The sequence below is a fragment of the Schistocerca cancellata genome, chromosome 6 (assembly GCF_023864275.1).
Source record: "Schistocerca cancellata isolate TAMUIC-IGC-003103 chromosome 6, iqSchCanc2.1, whole genome shotgun sequence".
Lineage (NCBI taxonomy): Eukaryota > Metazoa > Arthropoda > Insecta > Orthoptera > Acrididae > Schistocerca > Schistocerca cancellata.
The window spans coordinates 7,556,226-7,584,187 of record NC_064631.1 but is presented as its reverse complement, the minus strand read 5'-3'; the positions used below and the strand labels follow the sequence as shown (position 1 = coordinate 7,584,187).

The window sequence follows — 27,962 nt, the reverse complement described above, 5'->3', positions numbered from 1 at the left end:
TCACAAAATGGTACTGATATTTCTGTTTCCAGAGCCATAGCCATCAACAGTGTCTATATCTTCGGAATTATAATGCACAAATGGTACTGCTATGCAAGAGATATTGATATGTGCTTGATATAGAGAAGTACTGCTAAAATGGTATGATATTTTAACAAACCATGCGAAATTAGATATGTTCTTGTAATCCCAGAGTCTGGAGATGGATGTAGAAAACCGAGCAAGCAAGCAAGCAGGCCCAGACCAGAAACAGTAATGCGTTTGTGATGAGGGGGCCAATGAGGCTCAATGCGTAGAACAGTTCTGAGAGTGACTTCAATCCATTGAGGGCGCTATGGTCATGCGTCGGGGGTGGATGCCCACCTGACCTCGCGATAAATATCTACTGTGCTGTCTGTCTTTGTGGTATATGTACAAATAATGTAAAAGGGCTGATTTTGTATGGCGCAGGATACGAAATGTTTGTTTACTACATCAAAACAGAAGGTGGTGATATATTGCTGGGTTGGAAATCGGTTTCTAGCTCTAATGTTCAATATCCTGTAATTGAGTAGGAGTCTTTCTGTATTTGGAGATATGTAGGGTACATTGTGATACATTGATAGGTTGTGAGACGGTTTCACATTCTAATATTCAAGCTCCTGTCCTCAGTGGGAGAGCAGTGTAATCGAGTAGGAGTCATTCCATATTTGACGATATGTAGGGGCAATTTGCAGGTTTTAGTTGTTGGTGCAATATGGCGATCTGCATAAAATAGATTTTACCTCTGGAAGTGTCATTTGCAGAAAGAAAAGAAAAGTGGATGCTGCTTCGATACCAGCAGCATCAGTAATTCGGCGGGTAAATTCAATAAGAGCTAATCATAATGCTGTATTCATTCACAAGACATCCTTTATGCTGGGATGTAGGAGTTTTTACATAGCGGTGGGTACGTTTGTGTTTGTAGATAGCTATGTGGCTTCAGTACAACACTGAGAATGTTGCTAGATGCACTTGCAATAGTATGTAGCTACAGGCAGTGATGTGTCAGCAACACATCATGCATGGTCTGTTAGAATCGCTAGGAACACAGCAGCTTCTGCTATTCTGGAACGGATTTCTGCAGCATCGCCCAGCAATTGGCTCTTCACTGGACCACAGGTAGAGGGAGGGTGGTGGCAAACATACGTGCGTACAGCCCACCTTGGAGCGTCTTTGCTCCCATCTGATTGCGTCATAAATGGTGCCTAGGTGAAAACATATTTCGAGAGGAATTTCTCAGGTGTTGAGTATGAAAGGGATGCCGCTGCCTCATGCGTGCAGGACCCGAATGGGTGCCTGTGTGTGAATTGACAGCTGATGGCTGCTTCACTTCACGGGGCTGTCAGTAGCCTCCTGTGCAGTCTAGTCGACAGGGGTCAGCAGGTGGTGTGTGCGTGTGTCTCTTGCATTATTTTTCGAGTGGGTCTGTAGGCTGTGGTATGCGCTATTTGGTCAGTTTAGGAGTACTGAGCATGTCTACACTTCGCTGTGCTGCATTATTTAGAAGTTTGCAGGTATATACTGAAATTGTTTCGGTAAGTTAGGAATTGTTTGCGTGTATGCAGAGCATTATTCAGAAGTAGTTTCCAGATCTGTGCTCTGTGTGGCGTGACCCCAAGTATATCAGAGCATGTGCTTTTTATCAGTGTGATCAGGCTGAGTCATTTTCGGTGCCATTTCCCCCCTCTAGACCACCATCTCGAATTATATCACAGGAGGGATCACAGCACCCTCTGGTGGCAGTATTGTGTACTAGATCAGTTGGAGTCTAGATCTAGTCGAGGAGACACTGCATGCAAAATAAAAACTAATGTCCAGCACAGGCAGAGTCGTTTTCCTGCCTCCCCCCCCCCCCCCACTTTGGATTACATCATGGAATGGACGACAGTGCACTCTGGTAGTGGTACTGTGTACTAGGTCAGTTGGAGTCCAGACCATGTAGTGAACATACTTTTTGCCACCATATTGGATAATGGTACTTGTATCATCAGCTGATGTCATGGCTGCCATCTTGGATTATGTCACAGAACGGATGACACTGCCCTCTGGTGGTGGTACTGTGTACTAGGTCAGTTGGAGTCTGGACCTCGTGGCGAACACACTGGATGGTGGTGCTGCCTCTAATTGTTTAAATAAAGACCAGTGTATGATTTCGACAGTTTACAATTAGCAAGTATTTTTGCAGAGTCTTTTAGATGGATTATTATTTTGACCATTTATGGGTTTTTTTGGCTCTCTAGACATAAACGTATTGCATTATTAACGAGTGCTTTCAGGTCTGTAGGCTATGCATTGCGTTATTTCCACAGTTTACAATTAGCAAGCACATGTGCAGAGTTTATACATGAGTTATTTAGGAGTAGTTGCAGGTCTGTATGCTGTGTGGCATGTCAGAGCGTGTGTTCTGTACCAATGTGTTAAATATACTCCACCCCTAAATAAATTGTTCCAAAATAAATAAAGTACACTCCTTCCTCTCTCCAGCAGCCCAGTGCAGGCTGAGTCCTTTGCCTGTCAATCTGTAGGAAGAGGTGGCAATCAGGTGACTTGGGTTAGTCCAAATGCCCTTTCTTTCCTGCCATTTTCTTAGGTTAGTAAAGATAGCCAAAGCGACCTTTCTTTACCTCCAAAATTGAAACGTGGCGCCAGTTCATAGGATGAGGTGGCAGTCTGGTGACAGGTTAGTGGAGGTAGCCCAATTTTCCTATCTTCCCACTAAAATTCAAACTTCCGATCAAGATCCGCCATCTTGGATGACGTCATTGCCGCTATCTTGGATAAGAGTACTTTGGGACAGAACATAGGTTGTCGCAATGCTCCTGGATGCGCTCAAACGAACCAAACTTGTAATGCCAATACAACGAATGGGGGCACTCTGAATCTCCTCGTCCTCAGAAAGTATGCGCTACACCGAGTCCTGTGAAGTGACATATATTGTGGCGTACAACACTGACGGGGTAACACTGCATGACGCTATACTGCGAAGAGCGACTGTAGATGCTACCTGCTACTGCTCGTAACTAATCACTACTTTTGTCCGGCACTCAGGTGAAAGTGATGACGTTTCATAGAACAGCTCCCCAACATTCTGCAGGAGAATGCAAGATGTCAGATAGCTGCTGCTGTCCAGGACCGCTCGTGTCACTGGCAATGGGAGTGACCGGAGGGTCCACCGCAGCCACCTGGCACGAGTCACCGAGATTACAATCGCTTTGCCAAATGATCCGGTACAGTACCAAAGATGACATTATCCACGCCGTAGGTCTGTCAATTCGGGACATCCGTACTGTGCAAGGATCAGAGGGTGAAACTTTTGTCGGTGACAGACCACTCGTACTCCAGTCATAACCGGCACCGTTACTGTTGCTGTGGCTGCCTTCACTAGTGTAGCTCGCTTACGTCTTCCGGACACGTGGGAGAGTCGTAAACAAAGGTAGCGATTATGTTGAAAGTAGGAAACTATAAGTACGTCTGTCAATACAGTTACGTCATAGAAAAATAATAGTTCTCATTACTTTTTATCCAGTCCTTGTAGTCGGTACATAATTGAAGGTTACCTCAACGCTTTGCTACTCGTGTCGGCAGTGTGCTGAGCTGCACACGGTTGCAGGCGCTGAACCGCGGGCTGGTGATGGTCAACTTCTACTCGCAGTTCCTAACCTGCAGCCAAGACGCCACCGTGGCCGACGCGGCGGGTGAGTAGGCTAGGCTGACTGCGCGCCACAGAGTGGGCTAGGCCGTAGAGCAGACCGGCGTCAGCGCTCGTTCCACTCTTGTTACAGCCCACATCGAGCACGTGAGGAGCGTGGCGGGCGTCGACAGCGTGGGCCTGGGCGCCGGCTACGACGGCATCAACAGGTACCGGAGACTCGCGCATGCGCAGCCAGCCAGGGGAGCACGCACGGTGCGAGCTCTGTCTACACTTGCAGTCAGGCGCAGGCGTACTACTTAGTCTTATGTTTCACATTTCTCAACTACATGAGTTATTTCATTCACAACGTTAGTGCCAGTCAAAGGAACAAAACCACCATCACTAAGCTGTGTGCTGAAACCGAATAGCCTACACAAATTAATCGTCATACTTTACAAAATTACTTTCTCTGCACAATGAGCAATTAACTTCTACCCTTCACATTTCCCCTTTCCTCGGCACCACGCTGCCTGCATGCACATCACTTCCTGACTGCTGAAACCTGACCTTCGGACCACTGCTACCGACGAAGCCGCAGTCCTGCCGGACAGAGTAGCCACGCGAGCGCCCGGGCTACTGCGCAGTCGCGGTTGCAGCGGCGGCGGCGGCGGCAGCGAGGGCCGCGGCCACGCATCCAGCTCAGTAAAAAGGAAAGCATGGCCGTCCTGTTCCCCTGTGTCTGCTGCCGTCAGCAGTTCAGGACTGACTGAAACCGCGTCACGTGACATTCGCAGCCATTGTGTGCCCAAGCGATACTTGTGAAGCGCAGGAAGTGTTGTGTATTTTCGAAGTTTTAAGTAGAATAATGCCTCAGTTGCCGACATCTCTGCTGCAGTGACTTTTCCAACATATGATTTACATTCATAAAGTTTAATGATATATATACAGGGTGTTTCAAAAATGACCGGTATATTTGAAACGGCAATAAAAACTAAACGAGCAGCGATAGAAATACACCGTTTGTTGCAATATGCTTGGGACAACAGTATATTTTCAGGCAGACAAACTTTCGAAATTACAGTAGTTACAGTTTTCAACAACAGATGGCGCTGCGGTCTGGGAAACTCTATAGTACGATATTTTCCACATATCCACCATGCGTAGCAATAATATGGCGTAGTCTCTGAATGAAATTACCCGAAACCTTTGACAACGTGTCCGGCGGAATGGCTTCACATGCAGATGAGATGTACTGCTTCAGCTGTTCAATTGTTTCTGGATTCTGGCGGTACACCTGGTCTTTCAAGTGTCCCCACAGAAAGAAGTCACAGGGGTTCATGTCTGGCGAATAGGGAGGCCAATCCACGCCTCCTCCTGTATGTTTCGGATAGCCCAAACCAATCACACGACCATCGAAATATTCATTCAGGAAATTAAAGACGTCGGCCGTGCGATGTGGCCGGGCACCATCTTGCATAAACCACGAGGTGTTCGCAGCGTCGTCTAAGGCAGTTTGTACCGCCACAAATTCACGAAGAATGTCCAGATAGCGTGATGCAGTAATCGTTTCGGATCTGAAAAATGGGCCAATGATTCCTTTGGAAGAAATGGCGGCCCAGACCAGTACTTTTTGAGGATGCAGGGACGATGGGACTGCAACATGGGGCTTTTCGGTTCCCCATATGCGCCAGTCCTGTTTATTGACGAAGCTGTCCAGGTAAAAATAAGCTTCGTCAGTAAACCAAATGCTGCCCACATGCATATCACCGTCATCAATCCTGTGCACTATATCGTTAGCGAATGTCTCTGGTTCAGCAATGGTAGCGGCGCTGAGGGGTTGCCGCGTTTGAATTTTGTATGGATAGAGGTGTAAACTCTGGCGCATGAGACGATGCGTGGACGTTGGCGTCATTTGGACCGCAGCTGCAACCCGGCGAACGGAAACCCGAGGCCGCTGTTGGATCACCTGCTGCACTAGCTGCTCGTTGCCCTCTGTGGTTGCCATACGCGGTCGCCCTACCTTTCCAGCACGTTCATCCGTCATGTTCCCAGTCTGTTGAAATTTTTCAAACAGATCCTTTATTGTATCGCTTTTCGGTCTTTTGGTTACATTAAACCTCCGTTGAAAACTTCGTTTTGTTGCAACAACACTGTGTTCTAGGCGGTGGAATTCCAACACCAGAAAAATCCTCTGTTCTAAGGAATAAACCATGTTGTATACAGCACACTTGCACGTTGTGAACAGCACACGCTTACAGCAGAAAGACGACGTACAGAATGGCGCACCCACAGACTGCGTTGTCTTCTATATCTTTCACATCACTTGCAGCGCCATCTGTTGTTGAAAATTGTAACTACTGTAATTTCGAAAGTTTGTCCGCCTGAAAATGTACTGTTGTCCCAAGCATATTGCAACAAACGGTGTATTTCTATCGCTGCTCGTTTAGTTTTTATTGCCGTTTCATATATACCGGTCATTTTTGTAACACCCTGTATATATATATATATATATATATATATATATATATATATATATACAGGGTATATATATATATATGGTGTAGCGATTTTAATGGCCAATATATATATATATTGGCCATTAAAATCGCTACACCACGAAGATGATGTGCTACAGACACGAAATTTACCCGACAGGAAGACGATGCTGTGATATGCAAATGATTAGCTTTTTAGAGCTACACAAGGTTGGCGCCGGTGGCGACACCTACAACTTGCTGACATGAGGAAAGTCTCCAACCGATTTCCCATACACAAACAGCAGTTGACCGGCGTTGCCTGGTGAAACGTTGTTGTGATGCCTCGTGTAAGGTGGAGTAATGCGTACGATCACGTTTCGAACTTTGATGAAGGGCGGATTGTAGCATGTCGCGATTGTGGTTTATCGTATCGCGACACTGCTGCTCGCGTTGTTCGAGATCCAATGACTGTTAGCAGAATATGGAATCGGTGGGTTCAGGAGGGTAATACAGAACGCCGTGCTGAATCGCAACGGACTCGTATCAGTAGCAGTCGAGATGACGGGCATCTTATCCACATGGCTGTAACAGATCGTGCAGCCACGTCTCGATCCCCGAGTCAACAGAAGGGGACATTTGCAAGACAACGACCATCTGCACGAACAGTTCGACGGCGTTTGCAGCAGCAGCTCGGAGACCGTGGCTGCGGTTACCCTTGACGCTGCATCACAGTCAGGAGCACCTTCGATGGTGTACTTGACCACGAACCTGGGTGCACGAATGGCAAAACGTCATTTTTTCGGATGAATCCAGGTTCTGTTTACAGCATCATGATGGTCGCATCCGTGTTTGGTGACATCGTGGTGAACGCACATTGAACGCGTGTATTCGTCATTGCCATACTGGCGTATCACCAGGCGTGATGGTATGGGGTGCCATTGGTTACACGTCTCGGTCACCTCTTGTTCGCTTTGACGGCACTTTGAACAGTGGACGTTACATTTCAGATGTGTTACGACCCGTGGCTCTACCCTTCATTCGATCCCTGCGGACCGTATATTTCAGCAGGATAATGCACGACCGCATGTTGCAGGTGCTGTATGAGCCTTTCTGGATACAGAAAATGTTCGACTGCTGCCCTGGCCAGCACATTCTCCAGATCTATCACCAACTGAAGACGTCTCGTCAATGGTGGCCGAGCAACTGGCTCATCACAACACGCCAGTCACTACTCTTGATGAACTGTGGTATCGTGTTGAAGCTGTATGGGCAGCTGTACCTGTACACGCTATCCAAGACTTGTTTGACTCAATGCCCAGGCGTATCAAGGCCGTTATTACGGCCAGAGGTGCTTGTTCTGGGTACTGATTTCTCAGGATCTATGCACCCAAATTGCGTGAAAATGTAATCACATGTCAGTTCTAGTATAAATATATTTGTCCAATGAATACCCGTTTATCATCTGCATTTCGTCTTGGTGTAGCAATTTTAATGGCCAGTAGTGTATATTCATAAAGTGATATATCATTTATTTGAAAGCAAAATTAATGTAAATTTGGTGAACAAATCCATCAGCAAACCTGGAACGATGTTCCCTTATTGGTAGTGAGAAAAATGATGTTTAGAAGTTCCATGTGATGGTGAGCACAAGACTGCTGTTTACACCTAACTGAGGTAATTCCATGCTACTGTCATACCCAGTTTCTTATTCTTTTTTTTTTTTTTAATTTCAATGTCTGACCACTGCAGCGTAAGTCTTGTTTTTGGGTTCATTTTGGTCGCTATGGGAAAGGTTACTGAAACTCAACTTAACCATTCACTTATTTTTATTCATTTATGGCCTTTTGTCTTTGTCTCCTTTGTACGTATCTGTTACTTAGTTTTAATCCACTTGAAAAAAAAGTCAGAAGAGCTAATAGGATGGTTTGTTTAATGGTAATTTAATTACAAAACATAAATCTTAGAGATAAAACTGCCGTTGTCAGCACATAAAATGAGAAATAGAGAGTGGTACCGTACTAAGTTATCATGACTGGTAAAAAAATGTGACTTCATTCACTGTACAGTAAGGTTTAAACTTATATTTACGATGTTCACAATAATAAGTTGTACTTTTTTCCACACAATATAATTACAAAAAGAAAAAAAAATGCACTATGCAAGTACCGAACGTACGACCTTTCATTTAGTAATCATTAACATTACCAGAAGATTATTATTAGTCATTGCTGTCGATGCCTGGCTGGTAATGTACATTGCATTAATACGAATAGAGTTGTTACTGTTTCCTACAGCCTACTTTTGGTCGTAGGCCTAGCTTTATTCGAACACATTTTAAAAATATTGTATTCTCTTGTACTTTCGTAATCATTCTGCTAATATCGTTGAAAAATCTGCAGAGATAATTTTGGGGATAGATCTGACAAAAATATAAATCAACCGCAATCATATAGGCACGTTTATCAGTTGTATTTACTAAGGTACCGCGCATATATGTTTGAATCCAATGCTTAATTTCGTATAACAAGAGATATTGGCCAAATTTTCGTAGTACTGACTCCTGCTGATCTTGCACAGAAGCAATTTAACGCTAATTAACAGGTGTTCGAACTCGATACCGCAACAGGAACTGCGAAATCTGCTTTTACGTTTAATAAAAAATAGCAGGGAAAAACTATATTTCTCGCCCGCCACAACAAATGCTTTTCGACTAATTTAGCATACATTTGTTGAGATTTTTTGTTGCTAAATATACAACATGTTCCGTGTGAAGCCACTGATCAGTTTGAACAGTGCATTAGACGGCTGGGTGCATTTCTCTAATTCAAACAGCTAAGTATACTGCAGAAGTGGCGGCCGCACTCTCCTCGTACATTCAGAGCTGGCTCCAGCAGCGACTTCTCTCTGGCCCAGCACGCCGCGCGGCCTGGAGGACGCGTCTGCCTACCCGGCGCTGTTCGCGCACCTGCTGGCCACCGGCCGCTGGTCCGAGGCCGACCTGCGCAAGCTGGCGGGGCTCAACATGCTGCGCGTCATGCGCGCCGCCGAGCAGGTGAGCACTCCTGTAGAGATGGGAAAAACTGTTCTTTTCAGAGATCGGATCAGAACTGTTCACTCCCTGAAATGAAATAGCTCTTTTTCATGACTCACCACTCATTCACAATAGAAAATAAATGGAAGGCACATTGCCCTTTAAACTTGGTTTATTCCAGTACTATATCTGTATTTTGATCTTATTTGATCCTATTTTGAAGTAACACAGATAATGAGTATTGTTTATTGAAATTTCCATGATATGACAAAGTTTTTGATTATTGATTTATTTTGCACTATCGTGGTTTTTTGGGTGATCGGAAAATGTTGTAACTTGAGATTTACATTAACAATATATTTGGCTATAATATATTAAAATTTCATTAACCTCGTACAAACACATCGCAAGCCATATATTTTTAAAGTGAACTTTTCCTTCCGAAGACGCCTAAAATCGCAAAATCCGTACCAGAATAAGAAAAAAAATATGTAAATTTGACTATAAGACTAAAGTGCTGCATATAGCCTTACGCAGAATAAAACAAGGAAAATATTGGTGTATCACATTTTGCGATACGTTTATTGGTTCGCTCGTAATTAAAGCGTAAATTCGAGTGTCCATAATAAAAATCCTATAGTAAGAGGAGTCGTCAGGAACCTAATCTGATCAGTTTAAACAAATAAAAATAAAATAAAAACAAATGATGTATACATAACATAATAATGTAATATACATAGCGGTATTACTACGAAGAACAATATCCAGTAGACACGAACTCCGATACAGAAGCGCTGAGTCAAGTAGGTCGAGCCGCAAGCTATATTACTGCGTCAGCTAAGACCGCAGAGACCAGAGTGACACCTGAGTCGCTTTGCTCAATGCTCTGGCTAGAGTCGAGAACGGTGGGGTGAGCGTTGAGCGGGTGAGTTCCGAGGGTGGGGGGAGCGGTGAACGGCCACCAGTCACCCACTCCGAAACAAATCGTCCGTTCTCTTCCGAGCAGGTTGTTGCAAGTAGTTCTTACGTTCTCCGCTAGGAGGCTCACTGTCCTGTTGCTCGCATCAACTGCCCAGAGGGCAGGACGTGCGACTGAAACTATCGCCGATGGAGTGCGATGCGAAGTTAAGCTGCGCCAGACACTGCACGCGGCAGAGGACGCACAGAGACGGCACGGCATATGTGAAACACAAAATCCAATGGGGCACTGCACAATGCAGGCAGGCAAGGTAGAAGCAGGGCAGAGGCCGGCGCTGGCTGTGTTGTGTGGCGTGCACTGTGCTCTGACCAGCAGAGGCGCCGCTGATATGCTCCGTCTCTCTCTCTCTCTCTCTCTGCCGTGGGAAACGTTTGGAGCTACCGTTCTTTTTTTCTGAATCACTGATTGTTCACTCCTTTGAAAGATTCAACTCTATGCATCAGTTCAGGAGAGGATCCCCCATCTCTACACTCCTGACGATGCGCGCTCCGGCAGAAACGTCGCGACAGCAACATTTGGCGCCGTAGCACTCTTGTACCGTACGGGTGTCACGCCTGGGCTACGAAGTGAGTTATGTTTATGATAATGATACGGATGTAAAGTTGCGCAAATTTCGTGTAATGTGTGGAGCAAGACATAGAATACTGGAAAACTGTACTTTGTAAAACTGTAACAGTATGGCGACGTCGCTACTTCTTATGGAAGTGAGGGTCGGATAAGTACAAGGAAAGATTTGCAGTTGCAAATACGAACAACTGTCAGCTGTAAAAGGGAATGACAACAATGAGAATTTGTGCCGGACCGGCAGTCGAACCCGGATTTCGCACTCTATGCGAGCAGCCGCGTCAGCTGCTTTGGCTATCCGTGCGAGACCCTCGGCCGAATTGTAGATCGAAAACCTCCATCGTAACCGAGGAAATTTTAATTGAAAGTCTTTCCCTGCCATCGGCAGACAAATACGATACTGCAGTACCTGTTTTGTCGAGAAGAACGGTGTAATGTCCGTTAGGTTGTGACACAGGAGCGTTGACATGTGGAAGTTTGGGTCCGGCTGAGAGTCATTTGTGGATAAACAAAGTGGTTAAGGCAACCAGTCGTGTAGAGCAGGAAATCCGGATTCTAGTCCCAACCTGGCGCAAATTCTTGTTATTCCCCTATAAGTTAACAGTTGTTCCTGTTCACAACTACGAACATATTTCAAGTAGTTCGTAACGACTGCAGTCGGCACAGTGGCAGTTCCTCTGGAAAGTCACGCATTTCCGAAGAAGCAGTGCGTAGTTCTTCTTAGCAACACAGGCACAACAATCCTGCAGGTGAGATTGTTGACGAGGAGGCGATTTCATTAAAAATCGAAAAGTTTATAATGAGTTGGATGTGCTTGTCATTAATGAGGAAGCAGCAGAACATGTAGACATATGGAAACCGTGTGTGAACAGAATGAGACGCATATCTACCCAAGATAGTCCTGAGGAACAGTTCAAACGGGCAGAGAAACAACAGACTTACTCGTAAGACCATGGCGAGGAGCAATGTGAGGAAAATGGCCCCACTGGACCCCTGTAGCGTCGCAGGTGCCACTTGTACGTCGGTGAAGGCTGTCTGTAGCCTTACAGGCTGAGGCGGCTGGAAGCAGCTTTGTGATAGCTGTCTGCCACCTGCTGCCTGAACGCCATTGGTGACTCCGCCTCAGTTCTCCAACGCCTGCAGGACAGGCCAACTCATCTCGTGGCAGAAGTGAGGATTATGAATTTCAATGGAAAGTGAAGCCTCAAATTGTGTCATATTCACTCTTTAACTAAATGTTAAAGGCAGTCAACGTAAAACTATTTTCTTTCTTCAACATTTGTGGTTACAGCTGAATATCAGTTAGAGAAATCAATGGACTTAACTAGGGCTAACTTCTTTACCAATCCATCAGTAACGTAATGAATAGATCAAACATAACACAAATATTCTGGCATCAGTGATGCAGATAGTTTCTTACTGATTTTACTCTCTTAACAGCGGACGCTCCCTGTGGAATCGGTGATGTGTGGAAACGTGTAACTGCAAGAATATACTGGACAGTGTAGCAGGGGAAAACTGTAGTGGAAGACAGAGCTTGCAGTACATACGTGAAATAGCTGAGGACGTTTGGTGCAAGTATGACTGTCAGATCAAATGGGTGTGACAGGAGAGGTAGTTGCGGCAACTGCATCAAACCAGTGTGGAACCAAGCCTTCCATCATTCAGTAAAATGGCATCACAGTAAAAAGCTCCAGATCACAATGTTTTAAACTGCTGTAGTCAACAAGCGATTCCAGTTGACGTCTCCGGAGCGCTGCAGGTGCTCGAGCCGCGCCGCGCCACTCCTCCGCTGCTCTCGCAGGTCACAGCAGTGTAGTGGGGAGCGTCTGTCTGCAGTGGAAATCTGACAGAATGGGACAACTGGTTTGGAAGTGTCCACAAACACACCGTGAATAAATTGCTCTAATTGCTAATTGTATCAACGTGAAATGTCCAACATGCGTACCACTTGTCGTACGACACAGTGAAACATCAGTGGTCGTAAATACATCCAGACTGAGAGGGGATGGAGAGGGGAGTCATGCCTTGTCAAAGGCAGTCTGAGCAACAACGCAGGCAATGTATCTCAACAAGTTTCTGAGTGAAAGTTACAAAGGCAACTCCATGCAAACGATATTTGTGCTCGGGTATTTCGTAAAGGCCAATGGCTCAGGATAGCACTTAAAGCGTCGTGTCTTTAATGGGCTAAACAACGGTGAAATGGGACAGCATTGGTGGCTGATTGTAGTTGTATAGTGTGCGTCAAAGAGTGTCCGTTTTCCCTGCTTTCAACTGGTGCAAAGCACAGAGTCCACCAATGGCCAAATCAGGAGTTTAACTCACAGTGTATGAATTCTGTAGTTCAGGTCAGAAGTGGTTTTCCGATGTTTCAGGTGTCCTTCACATACACAGACAGAAAAAAACCGCAACACTAAAAAATACTTAATGCACAGTAATGAAATTTCGAGAATACATTTGTCTAGCTAACATATTTAAGTGATTCACATTGCAGTGTCACAGTATTAGATAAGCGATTGCAAATGTAGAACCCTGCTACGTTATTAACCGGTGTAACCCCCAGAATGCAACCATGCAAATGTGCATGCATTGTGTGTTTGAGTTCCATGCCTGTTGCCTTAGTCGGTCAATACAGAGACGGTTAATGCTGTTTGTAGTGGACGCTGGTGTCGCTGGCTAATGATATCCCATACGTGCTCGATTGCAGACAGATCTGGTGAACGTACAGGCCAAGGCGACATGTCAGCACCCTGTACGGCATTCGCGGTCACAGCAACAGTCTATGGGCGGCCGTTATCCTGCTGCACAACACCCGAGTCATTCTGTCCGTGAATGCTTGCACAGCTGGTCAAATCACTGCACTGACCTACAGTTTTGATATCACAGTGTGTGGGATAACCACAAGCTGGCTGTTTTTCAAGGAGTTCCTTCCGGAGTGGGGGAGTTGCCATGTACGTAGAAAACAGTATTCCATTTGAGTCCATAGACGTATCACGGCACTGCACTGAACAGACATTTGAATGTTGTGCTAGGGCAGTTGACTTTAGTGAAACTAAACTTCTAATTGTTGTTGTTTATAGGTACCCTAACTCTGAGTTCAGGGCATTTCTGCTCAAGCTAGAGGGTTCTTGATTCACTTTATAGGAAGTGCCAGAAATTAGTTGTATGTGATGACTTCAATATTAATGACAGTGCAAGAAAAAGCATGTTGGTAGATCTCCTAAATTCATATGTTCTGATGCAGACTGTGTTTTTTTCCAACTAGGGTGCAGGGGAATAGTAGCACAGCCATAGAAAATATTTTTATTCATCCTTCATTACTAGATGAGCATTCTGTTCGTAAAAGTGTGAATGGATTTTCAGATCATGATGCACAAATTTTAACATTAAAACTCTTTAGTACTCAAACAAATGTCACGTATAATTACAAACTATGTAGGAAAGTTAATCCAATGGCTATATGAAGTTTTTTAAACCTCGTCAAGGGAAAAGAGTGGCAGGGTGTTTATAGTGCCAACAACATACACTCCTGGAAATGGAAAAAAGAACACATTGACACCGGTGTGTCAGACCCACCATACTTGCTCCGGACACTGCGAGAGGGCTGTACAAGCAATGATCACACGCACGGCACAGCGGACACACCAGGAACCACGGTGTTGGCCGTCGAATGGCGCTAGCTGCGCAGCATTTGTGCACCGCCGCCGTCAGTGTCAGCCAGTTTGCCGTGGCATACGGAGCTCCATCGCAGTCTTTAACACTGGTAGCATGCCGCGACAGCGTGGACGTGAACCGTATGTGCAGTTGACGGACTTTGAGCGAGGGCGTACATTGGGCATGCGGGAGGCCGGGTGGACGTACCGCCGAATTGCTCAACACGTGGGGCGTGAGGTCTCCACAGTACATCGATGTTGTCGCCAGTGGTCGGCGGAAGGTGCACGTGCCCGTCGACCTGGGACCGGACCGCAGCGACGCACGGATGCACGCCAAGACCGTAGGATCCTACGCAGTGCCGTAGGGGACCGCACCGCCACTTCCCAGCAAATTAGGGACACTGTTGCTCCTGGGGTATCGGCGAGGACCATTCGCAACCGTCTCCATGAAGCTGGGCTACGGTCCCGCACACCGTTAGGCCGTCTTCCGCTCACGCCCCAACATCGTGCAGCCCGCCTCCAATGGTGTCGCGACAGGCGTGAATGGAGGGACGAATGGAGACGTGTCGTCTTCAGCGATGAGAGTCGCTTCTGCCTTGGTGCCAATGATGGTCGTATGCGTGTTTGGCGCCGTGCAGGCGAGCGCCACAATCAGGACTGCATACGACCGAGGCACACAGGGCCAACACCCGGCATCATGGTGTGGTGAGCGATCTCCTACACTGGCCGTACACCACTGGTGATCGTCGAGGGGACACTGAATAGTGCACGGTACATCCAAACCGTCATCAACCCATCGTTCTACCATTCCTAGACCGGCAAGGGAACTTGCTGTTCCAACAGGACAATGCACGTCCGCATGTATCCCGTGCCACCCAACGTGCTCTAGAAGGTGTAAGTCAACTACCCTGGCCAGCAAGATCTCCGGATCTGTCCCTCATTGAGCATGTTTGGGACTGGATGAAGCGTCGTCTCACGCGGTCTGCACGTCCAGCACGAACGCTGGTCCAACTGAGGCGCCAGGTGGAAATGGCATGGCAAGCCGTTCCACAGGACTACATCCAGCATCTCTACGATCGTCTCCATGGGAGAATAGCAGCCTGCATTGCTGCGAAAGGTGAATATACACTGTACTAGTGCCGACATTGTGCATGCTCTGTTGCCTGTGTCTATGTGTCTGTGGTTCTGTCAGTGTGATCATGTGATGTATCTGACCCCAGGAATGTGTCAATAAAGTTTCTCCTTCCTGGGACAATGAATTCACGGTGTTCTTATTTCAATTTCCAGGAGTGTAGATGACAAATATAATGCTTTCCTTAACATATTTCCCATGCTCTTCGAGAGTTACTTCCCATTAGAACGTTCTAAAAGGGGTACTATCAGTAAAAGCCAGCCTGGGTGGCTGACTAATGGGATAAGGATATCTTCTAGAACAGAGCAGGAATTATACCAAAATGTTAGAAGTAGTCAAAGTCAAGCTACAGTAGCCCATTACAAACAGTATTGTAAGGTGCTTAAAGATGTTATTTGGAAGGCAAAGAGTATGTGGTATACAAATAGAATAGCTAATTCATAGGATAAAATTAATACCATACAGTCAGTTGTGAAGGAAGTGTCTGGTCAGCAGCACAAGATTGACAGTATAAAGTCAATTCGTAGCAAAAATATTTCTGTTACTGATAAATCAGATACATGTACAATATTTAACAATCATTTTCTGAGCATTGCCGGTGAACTAATTAAAAATTTAGTTTCTACGGGAAATCATACAACTTTCTTGGCAAATACCTTTCCGAGATTGATGTCTCAAATACTCCTCTGTGATACAGACAAGAGCGAGATTGAGTCAATAATTAAATCACTGAAGACTAAGGACTCTCATGGTTATGATGGAGTGTTTAGCGGAATTTAAAGTAGTGTGCTGCACATGTCAGCCCTATATTTAGCCATATTTGTAATTTTTCCTTTAGGAACGGTCAGTTTCCTGAGCTATTAAAGTACTCAAGTAGTAAAGCCGCTTTTTAAAAAGGGAGGAAGGGATAATGTAGATAATTTTAGACCTATTTCTATGCCACCAGTGTTTGCAAAAGTTATTGAAAAGGCTGTGTATGTAAGGATAATTGATCATTTTATATCACACTATTTGCTATCAAATGTACAGTTCGGCTTTAGAAGTCGTTTAACAACTAAAAGTGATATATTATCTTTTAAATATGAAGCACTGGATCGGTTAAATGAAAGGTTTCGTACGATAGGCATATTTGTTTGATTTAACAAAGGCGTTTGATTGTTTTGATCACAAAATATTGCTACAGAAGTTGGACGATTAAGGAATATGGGGAGTAGCTCAGAATTGGTTCACCTCTTACTTTAGCAACACACAGCAAAAGGCTATTATTCAGTATTGAGAATGGCTATGATGTTGGGCCTGAGTGGGGTATGGTCAAGTGCGGGAGGAGGGTGTGTCCCAGGGATCAGTGATGGGGCCACTCTTGTTCCTTACTTATATAAATGATAAGCCGCCTAGTATTACGGGTAACTCTAAAATATTTCTGTTTGCTGATGATATTAGCTTAGCAGTAAGGGATATTGTGTGCAACATTGGCTCCGTTTCAAATAGTGCAGTTCATTACCTAAGTTCATGGCTTGCAGAAAATAAACAAACGCTAAATCACAGTAAGACTCAGTTTTTACAGTTTCTAACTCACAATTCAAATAAACGTGACGTTTTAATTTCACAGAATAGGCATATGATTGGTGAAACTGAACAGTTCAAATTTCTAGGTGTTCAGATACATAGGAAACTGTCGCGGGAAGCCAGCGTTCAGGACACTGTATAAAGACTTCACGCTGCCATTTTTAGTATTCGAACGGTATCTGAAGTGAGTGATCGTTCGACACGAAAAGTACTCTACATTGCTTATTTTCATTCGCTTATGTCGCATGGTATTATATATTTGGGTAACTCTTCCCGTTCTAAAAGAATATTTTTGGCTCAGAACCGGGCGGTTCGGTCAATGAGTAGGGTAAGTTCGCGAACCTCTTTTCGACCCCTGTTCACTGGTCTGGGTATTTTGGCCTCTCGATATATATATTCTTTACTGTCATTTCTTGTTAACAATATCAGCTTGTTCCCAAGAATAAGCAGTTTACTCGGCTGAAATCAAACCTGCATTTGGATCGGTTTCCTTTAACTCTCGTGCAGAAAAGTGTGCAGCGTACTGCTGCATCCATTTTCAATAAGCTACCACATGTATTTAAAAAACTTAACAGCAATCCACGCGTTTTCAAATCGATACTGAAGACTTTGCTCATGGGTCACTCCTTCTATTTTGTTCATATCCTTGAAAAATTAAGCTGACTCTTATGTTGTATTCTTGATTGCACTTACTTAAACGTGTGGCTTGACTTTTTTTGGGTTCATAAATATTTTATTTTTATCTTATATTATTTTTACCTTGTAATTTCATGTACTGACACGTTCCGTGACCTTGGAGATTTGCTCCTCAATTTGGTCCTACGGAACTTGACGTGTAAATAAATAAAATGAATAAATAAGCGTTCATGCTGTCGTACAAAATCACATCCCAGACCATAACAACAGGTGTAAGGTCAGGGTGTCTAATATGCAGACAGGTTGGTTGCAGGCACTCAGCTGCTGCCTCGATCAACACGTGGCCATCTCTGGCACCGAGGTAGAACCAGCTGTCATCGGAAAACACAACAGACTTCCACCCAGCCCTCCCGTGAGGTCTATCTTGACACCACTCAAGTCGCAAATGGCTGTGTTTTGGGGTCAGTGGAATGCATGCTACAGGGCGTCTGGCTCAGAGCTGTTCTCGAAGTAACCGATTTTTTAAAGTCTGTTGTGTCACTGTCATGACAACTGCGGCTCAGACTGCTGTGGCACGTGCAGTACGGTGCACAAGAGCCATATGCCAAACACAACGTGTGTGTGTCTCGGCAGTGCCACGTGACCATATGGAGCCCGGCTTTCCTGCAGGCATACAGTATGTTGTGTATGACTTCGTACACAATGGTAATAGAGGTAGGCTACAAAGTGGTGTGGGCACTGTCATCGTAGGAAATCTGGACAGGATCAGAAATGATTACCGAGCAAGTTAACGCGAAAAACAGATCATTTACTTAACTTGTATTTCTCTGGCAGACGAAGATTCATTACAAATAATGCAGCAAGAAGTACTGCCCAGCTAGTACAACAGTCACAAGGATTAAGCTCTCTGAACAGAAGCACAGGTGATGTTGTGACAGACGCGACTAGGTGGCCTGTGCGTAGCATCGCATAGTGAAGTGGATCCGAGTAGGAACGGGCTGCGTGGCTGCCACGTGCTGCCTGCCCCGCGCAGCGACGGTACAGGGCGCTGCTGGGGGCGTGCCTCAGCGGGCGCGCGCCGCTTGCTCTGCCAGATCCCACGCAACCGCTGTCAGCATCTGACACAAACTTGCAGTTCTTTTGCCAGCTTACAGATCACGGTAGGTTGGTATCGATATGTGTTAACAAATCCCTCACCCCCAAACCTCTGCACAGTAGTCGCGGAGGGTAGATGAGGAAACAGTGGTGTGGGGAGGGCTGGATGCAGCTGGCAATGAGGAGACACGAACCGTGCCCGGGCACAGGCCATGAACCTACTCTGGAACACAACCGAAAAACCGGGCATAGGGCGTGCACCCACATCCAGAAGTGGAACAGCAGCAGAGATGGAGCCACGTCAATGACTGCAAAGGAATCCGAGACGGCACACGGGGCAGCTGCCCGGAGGAGGGGCCCATCCCCAAACGACTGGTAAAAGGGAGTCGATTTCCATCAACTGGTGCCAAAGGCCCGAGGCCTGCTGAAGCTGGATGCAGCGAGGGCTACTGCGTCCATACAGACTGGGAAACTGAAGGCACAAAGCCTGGGGGAGAATCGAGCAATTCTCAAGGACAAGTTTGATTCCGGTGGCTTGTCAGCAACCCTTTCGGTCTCTGCAGTAGAAACGCAGAACTTCCGAGAAAGCGTACAATGGTGCCTCACTCCCAGCGCTTTAATCCACGACACAGTCTGTAAAAGAGCGAATCGTTAGTGTGATACTGTGTCTGTCTGGGTGGTGTGGGCGTCGCCCATTGTGGCGGGTGCAGAAGCTGAAGCGAGGTGTGGTGGGGTCGTCCGTGTAACAACTCCGCCAGCGATGGTCCATCGCATTGCTGCGAATGGTAGGAAGCCAAGAAAAGCCACAGCGCTTGATCCCTTGTGTGGGAGGCACGAAGTTTGTCCATCTGTTGCTTAAATATAGGTACAAAGCATTCATATTCGCCGTTGGATTTCGGTGGAATGGTGTACTCGTGATGCAGTTGATGCCAGAGGAGCTACAAAATTGTTCTAACTCAGTGCCAACAAATTGTGGTCCGCTGTCAGTCACAATCACTCAGGCAATTCCTCGAGGCAAAAGATTGACGACAAGGCCCTGATTGTGGAATAAGCTATAGTGGAGTGCGTAGAAACCACGACGGGAAATTTGCTGAAAGCATCAACGACCATGAGCCATCGCGTATTCCACGAAGGATGCCCAAAATTTAAGTGCAAACGTTGCCAAGTTCCTTTACGTTTGGGCCATTCGAGGGACTGCTGAGGTGAAACAGACTTACGTTCAGCACAGGCTCGTCATTGAGAAGTCAACTTTTCAGTTTGCGCATCCAGACCATGCCAAGTGCAACGGCATCACGTCATCTGCTTGGTGCGAACTACGTCCCAGTGACCTTGGTGTAGTGAGCGAAGTACGCCAGGCTGCAGAGCCTGGGGAACCACAGCGCATGACTGATCATTGTTGGTGCAAAGCGAAGGAACACTCTGGTGAACTGGAAGGGGCCTGCCGACGTGCAAAACATCGGCGGACGACCAGGCTACGACTCTATCTTGCTGAACGCAGTCAACGAGTGTGGGCGTAGAGCAACAGAATCTGCAAAGCAGGATCTGCTGCTTTGGCTTGCCCTTGTTTCCGGTGATTAAGTGGAAAGGTATACGAAGCACCCGTCTCTCGCGCATCAGCGTAGGAACAAGAGGCACAGGACCTGTGAAACATTGAATCTGGATCAACAGAGAAGCGAGGAACAGCATCTGCATTGGCACGCTTACATGGTTATATGAGAAAAGAAGTGGGCACCGTGACAGTTTGTGTATTGTGCGAGTTGGGACTGACTAAGAAGCGCTAAACAAATATTGTAGAGTTTAGGGTCAATCTCTAAGTAAAACCTTCTGCCTAAAAGATTCTGGTGAAACTGGTAACACCATAGACAATGGCGATAGCCTCCTTTTCAAGTTGCAAGAATTGGATTGCGCTTTGTTCAACAACTTCGAAGCAAAGGCAATCGGCCTGTCAACAGAACCAAATTTATGTGACGATACTGCACTGACGCCGTAGGAGGAAGCATCCACAGGGTAGGCTGGATGAAAATGAAGAAGACAACGATCGCTAAGCATAGCATCTTTCAGCTTTTGGAAAACAGACTGATATTCTCGAGACCGAACAAAATGTAATACGTTAGATTCCATAACACAGGCAGCAATTCCCGCCCACTGCGTGGAGATGGACGGTCACGGATAGCAAGCGTGTGTTACTACAGTGGGTGAACACCCTTGCCATTAATGACTTGTCCTAATACTCAAGTTAAGTCTAAAAAAAAAGTATCTGCTACATATGACAACTGCTGTAGACAGACCTGTGAGTGCGAAGATGTGTTCCTCAGGAACGGCACCTGAGACGACAATGTTATATAAATAATTCGAGCTAAAAGAAACTTTTGCAGTCGGCTGCTCCAGAATGCGCTGAAATATAGCACGTGTGGGAGCACCCACGAACGGCAACCTTGGAAATGTAAAGAGACCGAGAACAGTGTTAGTAAAAAACGCGCCTCGCGACTGCTCATCTAGAGGAATTTGCAAGCGTCGCGCAAATCAACTCTGGAAAATTAACGTTCGGCCGGCCGACATCAGTTCTGCTGGGCGCGAAAAAGGATAACTGTCAATGACTGTTTGAGAATTCACAGTTTTCTTGAAATGGGCGCACAGCCGGAGTCCGTCGAATGGCTTCTTTAGAATAAGAAGAGAAGAGGCCCACTGGCTGGAAGTACTGGGTGCTGTGACCCAGCTGTCCCTCAAAGCCGTAAGTTCCTCAGCCACCTGTTCTCGGTGAGCACGAGGAACAGGACGAGCTCTGACAAGACGTGACTGCTCATTGTCCTTCGTTATGATATGGGCATCAAAACTACTGGCTTTGACTAAACCCTCAGAAAACAAATCCTCAAATTCTGAACATACTTAGCGACACCGTCCCGAGCATCAGAGGAAATGACAGAATGTACATTGTCACGAATGCTTAACCCAAACAGATCAAAGGAGTCTAAACAAAAAATATTAGCGCTGTCTCGGGAAGAAAGCTCTGTAAATGTCTTTGTGAAATTTCGGAAAGCTGCAAGAAGTCTAAAATTGCCTGTGACAGGAATTTCTCGGCCGTTTTACGCCACCAGCTTACGGCGCGATGTGCGCAACTTAAGTTTGTCAAGCAATTCGTAAGCGCTTCAGCTGATCAAAGTCACTGAAGCTGCAGTATCAAGTGGCAAATTGAGTGACCGCCCAGCAGTAGTAAGAGACACAAAAGGTTTGTTGTCGTCACGTAGCACTACACACGAGCTGGAAACCTCTGCTGGGCGGTTACAACACTGTTGTTTCGCACTGACGGTACTGCGGGGCTTTGAAGACACACTGTATACGGTTTGCGACTTAGACTTGCGTGAAGGAGTAGCGGAAGGGCGTGTCTTATATTTCTGTAAACACACTGATTGTTCTTGACCCGTTTGCCGCAAGAAGAGCAAGACGCTTCACGTGATGGGAAAGATCGGCGAACGTGTGCCGTATTACAGCGCGGACCGGACTTCACTGCGACACGTGTTCACACGAGCACGGCCGGTCGCTGTTTGCGAGCTGGCTGCGAAATCTGTTTATCGCGGCCGTCTACAGAACAGACAGGCGCCACCTCAAAACTGTCTGCTGCGCCTTCGCAGGAATCTTCATAGTAGAGACTCTACAGAACCTGTTGCAAGGAATGGTCCAGGTATCTAAGAACCTGTTACCAAATTCCAGAGTCAGCCACACTGTGCATGATGGCGGCATGCACCATGACGTCACTGTAGTAATTGCTACAGTCACATTTGAATCTATACGTCTAGTGGGGCGTTGAAATTCAGTCGCCCACTTACGGTACGTCTCTCCTTGTTGCTTACAACCTAAGCAACTCGTTACGGGCAGCCGCTTCTTGTGCCGTGTCCTCATAAACAAAGCGGCTGCAATGGGTCCTCATATTGTACTAGTTCAGGGTGCGACGTGGCAAAGAGTTTCGCACAAAGCTTGTAAGTGGTCGCTCCCGCCGTCGACAAGAAATAAGGATGTTTGTTAGAACCTGCGATGTGCGTGTTGAATTGTGTCCAGTCTGCCCTTACCTCATCAAACTCAGGAAATGCCGACATACACAGTTTGTCCAGGATAAGTTGACGGTTCGCACCGTGACTGTTGAGAGGGGACAGGAGGGGTGAGGGGAGGGGCAGCAGGACTACCCGCGGGCTCTGTGCTTAACGCCAAACCAGAGGCGGCACTCGCGGAAATATTATCCGATTAAGTGACACTTCCATCGGAACGGAAATCACCTAATTTGTCGGGTGGAATAGCAGGGACCACCATATCTGCATCCTCTCTCCCTCCTCTCGTCGACTTCCGCTAGCTTCGTACAGTTCGAGATGTTCGTCAGTTAGTGGAATCAGTTTCTTCCAGACCAGGTTTCCAGGTTCGAGTCCCGGTCCGACACACAGTTTTAATTTGTCAGGAAGTTTCAAATCAGCGCACATTCCGCTGCAGAGTGAAAATACGTTCTAGTTTCTTGCATCTTGCTGCAAGTACTTGCCGAATTTTTAATCAAACATATAGAAGTTGTGTGTTCAGTACCAGTGTGAAAATATCTGTGTCGAAATGGAGAATGTTACAAAGACAGACGAACCAAAACTAATATACTATTGGAACGCAAAAGCAGACTAGCACTATTAGTCAAGGAAATGCAATGCGATCAATTTGTTTCACCAGAAGAGAAAGTGGAATGGCAGTTCAGTTGCATTTAAATTGTAGCTGAATTTTTAGTGTTAATGTAAACATAAATCTAGTACTCTTGTGATTAAAGTAATAAATATTGCTTGCAAAAAGCGAAGAATAATTAAAACGCAATCTCTTGAGGACATACCGCTCCCCATTTTTCTTTCCTCCTATCAAATATTTGATTATACATCAGACAAGATTGGTTCAAATGGCTCTGAGCACTATGGGACTCAACTGCTGTGGTCAGAAGTCCCCTAGAACTTAGAACTACTTAAACCTAACTAACCTAAGGACAGCACACACAACACCCAGCCATCACGAGGCAGAGAAAATCCCTGACCGCGCCGGGAATCGAACCCGGGAACCCGGGCGTGGGAAGCGAGAACGCTACCGCACGACCACGAGATGCGGGCCATCAGACAAGAGATGTCAGAAATTTGCGTAGGACATCTACAAAGTATTTAATCTAAATGAAGTCGTTTGATTTAGTTAAATGAGTAGTGTTTCTCGGTTACATCAGTATGTTCTCTCTAACATTTTTGTATATTTTTTATTTTTGTCTTTCGTCACGATATTTGATCATTGATAACAAAGCAACAACAGTGGCGATTGCTCTGGTTTTTAAGAATAACTGCATTCCTGCAGTAAGTATTTGCAGCAAGTTCCTGAAATAATATTGCCTCATGACTTGAAAAAGTGAACTTGAGTAAGTTTCTGTTCTATTGTAGACACCTGAGCAAGTGCTTACAGAAGTTACTTGCCAGTGAACCCAAGCCTTAGCCTGTAGGGGCAGCTCGGCGTGGGCAGCGCTCGGAGACAAATACATATCATCCGAGTAGTGCCTACTCTCTCCGATTCTGGCAGGGCTAGCGAAATGGTCAGGCTATCGTGGGCAAACAGTACGTGGCTGATGCATTGGCCACGGCCTCTTGTGTCAAGTTATCTGCGCCGTCACGAAGCAGTTGTGACACTTGTTAAGTGTGAAACTCAATAAAGTGAGATAGATCAACTGCAGGTGGCGCACCAGGTGATTGCGGTGCAGTAGCCATTATCAATTAAGCATTGCACAAATACAATCAGCAAGAAGCGAAAACAGCACAGGGAGAAAGAAAGGGATTGGAAGAACTGCAAACTGCCGTACCAGAAACATAAAGAGCACAAGCAAGGCAAAAACTAAGGACGCAGAAGTTAACCAATAGCAGCAAAAACCAATGAAAAATAGAAGAAGTAAACTAGAGTTGAAGATTTCCAGATGTAGGCACCGTGTCTCGTTGCCAGGTATGTTGTGTACGACCTCGTCCGCAATTGTAAGGACAGATGCGCTGCAGGGTGGTGTGGCAACTGTCTTCATAGGAAAGCTGGACAGGATCATAAATGATTAGCGAACACGTCAAGACAACAAAAAGATTTACTTGTATTTCTGAAAGTGTATGAAGACTTATTACAAATAATGCAGCGAGAAATGGAGTCCAGGACGAGGCTCTCTGAAATGAGGCACGAACTATGGTGTCTAAATGGCGACTAGGAGGTGTCGGTGCAGCGTCGCCCAGTGAAGCGGCCCCGGGTGCGGGTGGGCTGCCGCCGCCGCCGCCGCTGCCGCTGCTCCTCCTACAGCAGCTGGGCTGGGGGTGTGGCTCAGTGGGCGCACGCGCACACCACTGCGTCTGCCAGTGTCTGATGCTCGTGACCCCCTCCCCTCCCCCCCTGCCAGTAGCCGTGTCTTCCTGCAGGAGTGCTCTCTGTGACGTGTTGATGATGGCGTCTTTGTCGCCTTAACGGCACTCTTGACTAACATCAAGTCACCACCTCCAATCTCAAAGGTAACTAATACTTACGACCGTTAGGACTTGTATTTAAGGCGAACACGATTTTGTCCGCCGCTCGTGGTCTCGCGGTAGCGTTCTCGCTTCCCGAGCACGGGGTCCCGGGTTCGATTCCCGGCGGGGTCAGGGATTTTCACCTGCCTCGAGATGACTGGGTGTTTGTGTTGTCCTCATCATTTCATCATCATCAAGGAAAGTGGCGAAATTGGACTGAGCAAAGATTGGATAATTGTACGGGCGCTGATAACCACGCAGTTGAGCGCCCCACAAACCAAAACATCATCATCATCATCATCAGCGAACACGATTTGCGTAGTGGCGGTACTAGCGCTATTCTTATGCGACTGGTGCAGAATTTGAAGAGACATCCATCATCTTTCAGATGCAGAAACACACTTACCAACTTTCGTTTACGTTGCCCAACTCTTTCTAAGAGTTGCGTTTTCTTTCCGTCATTGTAACGGCTTTAGTGCACTTTCCAGGTAATTCTTGGTTTCTACGTTGTCCATCACCGAGCGTAGCCATTTTTCCTACGGTTTGATGATGAAATATCTGTGGACACGCCCTATCGAAGATAACAATACGCACAATGGTTGGCTCTTACGTTCCTCACTTGACGAAGACACAGGTCCGCATTCAGACTTCGAATGGTTAACTAAATTAACTAAGTTAACTAAATTAACTTAATTAATTGAATTTGTACTGTCATATAAATTATACAAGACTGTTTTGAATAGTGGGTGAAATGTAGCAGTTAACAGGCCAGGAGTCTGGCAGCCCTATGGGATGAAAGCACCAGTGAGTGATTTAAGCCGGATATGGCGCTCTTCTCCTTGCCATTGCCCAGGTGAAAGCACGATGGCAGCTGGACAGTGACTAGTATTGTATGTGTCGTGCTTGTTTTAACAGGAACACAGGCTACACGACTGATTCCTGGCCGTCCTGGACAGAAGTAAGGTAATTGATATGTCAAAAAGTTTCTGGACGGATATTCAGACTCCTTTATTTCTAGTTTTGACCATTATGTACTCTTCTAAGACATTTTCTTCTACAGAGCAATGACTGGTTACTGCATTCGTTGGATGGAATGAATAAGAAAGTTTGAAATAGGACATGACACTGCAGTCCAAGAAATAAGAGAGTTGTTTCATCTAGAAAGTTAAATTTTACGGTGTCGGTCAAGCAAGAAAGTTAAAAAAAAGTAACATGGCACAAATATAGAGAAGCTCTATCAGAGAGTGATATGGCGATGAAAAATTGCTTGCTATGGACGTATGGAGCACAGTTGAGTATGCAAGTGAAGCGTGTGTCAGTTTCCGAGACCGGAGCCGCTGCTTCTTAATCGAGTAGCTCCTCAGTTTGCCTCACAAGGGCTGAGTGCACCCCGCTTGCCAACAACGCTCGGCAGACCGGATGGTCACCCATCCGACTGCTAGCCCAGCCCGACAGCGCTTAACTTTGGTGGTCTGACGGGAACCGGTGTTACCACTGTGGCAAGGCCGTTGGCATGGGAGGAGTAGTAGACGATAAAAGTGGGAACCTACAATACACAAAACGGATTACACAGAAAGTTGGGTGTGGTAGCTATGTAAAAATGGAAGAATTCGTACGACATAGAAAAAAAGTGAAGGGCAGCGTTGGGGTAGTTGGAAAACTGATGGCGTCTACATAATGAAAAACAGAGGAGTTTTCGGGGTAAGACGACGACATGTGTATTTTGTTCCTGGGTAGCAGAGTGCTGAGGGGCGAGTTTGTGGAGACAGCGAGGCGCCGGCTGTTGCAGATGAGGGACGCGATGCGGCTGGCCGGCGTCCCGCCCTACGAGGCGGACCCCCCGCCGACGCCCACCGACAGCTGCTCGTCGGCCCACCTCTTCTGAGGGTCCCGGAGTCCCAGCAGCCCCAGCCGCCGGTCCTGCAGGCCCGGCTCCCAGCTGCTGCTGCTGCTGCTGCTGCTGCCACACGACCACAGCCGCCTCGTCACCCGCCGGCTGCGGGCCGCTGCTCTCCACCCTGCACCAGCCGCGCCGTGCTGTCCCAGTCACCGCGTGGGCTTCACTGTCTCGTCCCTGCAACTCCCCTACACCCACATACAGGCTCCTCAAACCAGTACCAGCAACTGTAGCGTCACTGCGCTGGTCACTCCATTTCTCAGTCCACTCGTGACGAAAGCAACGGAAACAAGATTCAATAATTTTTCGTACGCATGAGTCCATATCAAATAAGAATTTCCTAGAAGAAGCTGTTTCCTTGAGTAAGTTTTTTTTGGCATAAATATTTTCTTTTCTTTTGACTGTGATTACCCAATTTCACCACACACCTAATTTAAAAAAAAAAATTAAAAGCTCACATGGTGTGGCACTCTCTGAAGATAGAATTCGATGATTGTAAAAATCGATCACTAATTTCATTTTATGACATTAAGTACATCCTGTCAGTTTCTCTGTTGTTAGATGAAGCTACGTAATTCAACATAACAAAAAGGAATTTCCATTCGCAAATGTTGCTACATACCAGATCAGCTAGTAGCTGGCGAGTATGTATTCACATATGATCTACAGCACTACTCCCCACCCCGTGTACCTAGTGACTTTCTTCTACGCTGCTATTGCCGTGGCTACTAGACTCGTACCAGAATGACAAACTGA

General features: G+C 46.2%; 1 protein-coding gene and 1 pseudogene across 1 annotated transcript in view; one reads left to right on the top strand and one right to left on the bottom strand.

Annotated features, from left to right (window-relative positions):
* Positions 1-27,194, top strand: part of LOC126191083 (dipeptidase 1-like) — a 188,934-nt gene extending 161,740 nt beyond the window's left edge. Inside the window, exons 9-12 of the mRNA XM_049931803.1 lie at positions 3,632-3,716; positions 3,804-3,879; positions 9,043-9,181; positions 27,099-27,194. Of these exons, the coding sequence (XP_049787760.1) occupies positions 3,632-3,716; positions 3,804-3,879; positions 9,043-9,181; positions 27,099-27,194 (396 nt within the window). The remainder of the gene's footprint in view (positions 1-3,631; positions 3,717-3,803; positions 3,880-9,042; positions 9,182-27,098) is intronic.
* LOC126089589 (5S ribosomal RNA) lies at positions 26,705-26,822 on the bottom strand (annotated as a pseudogene).
* Positions 27,195-27,962: the final 768 nt, after the last annotated feature.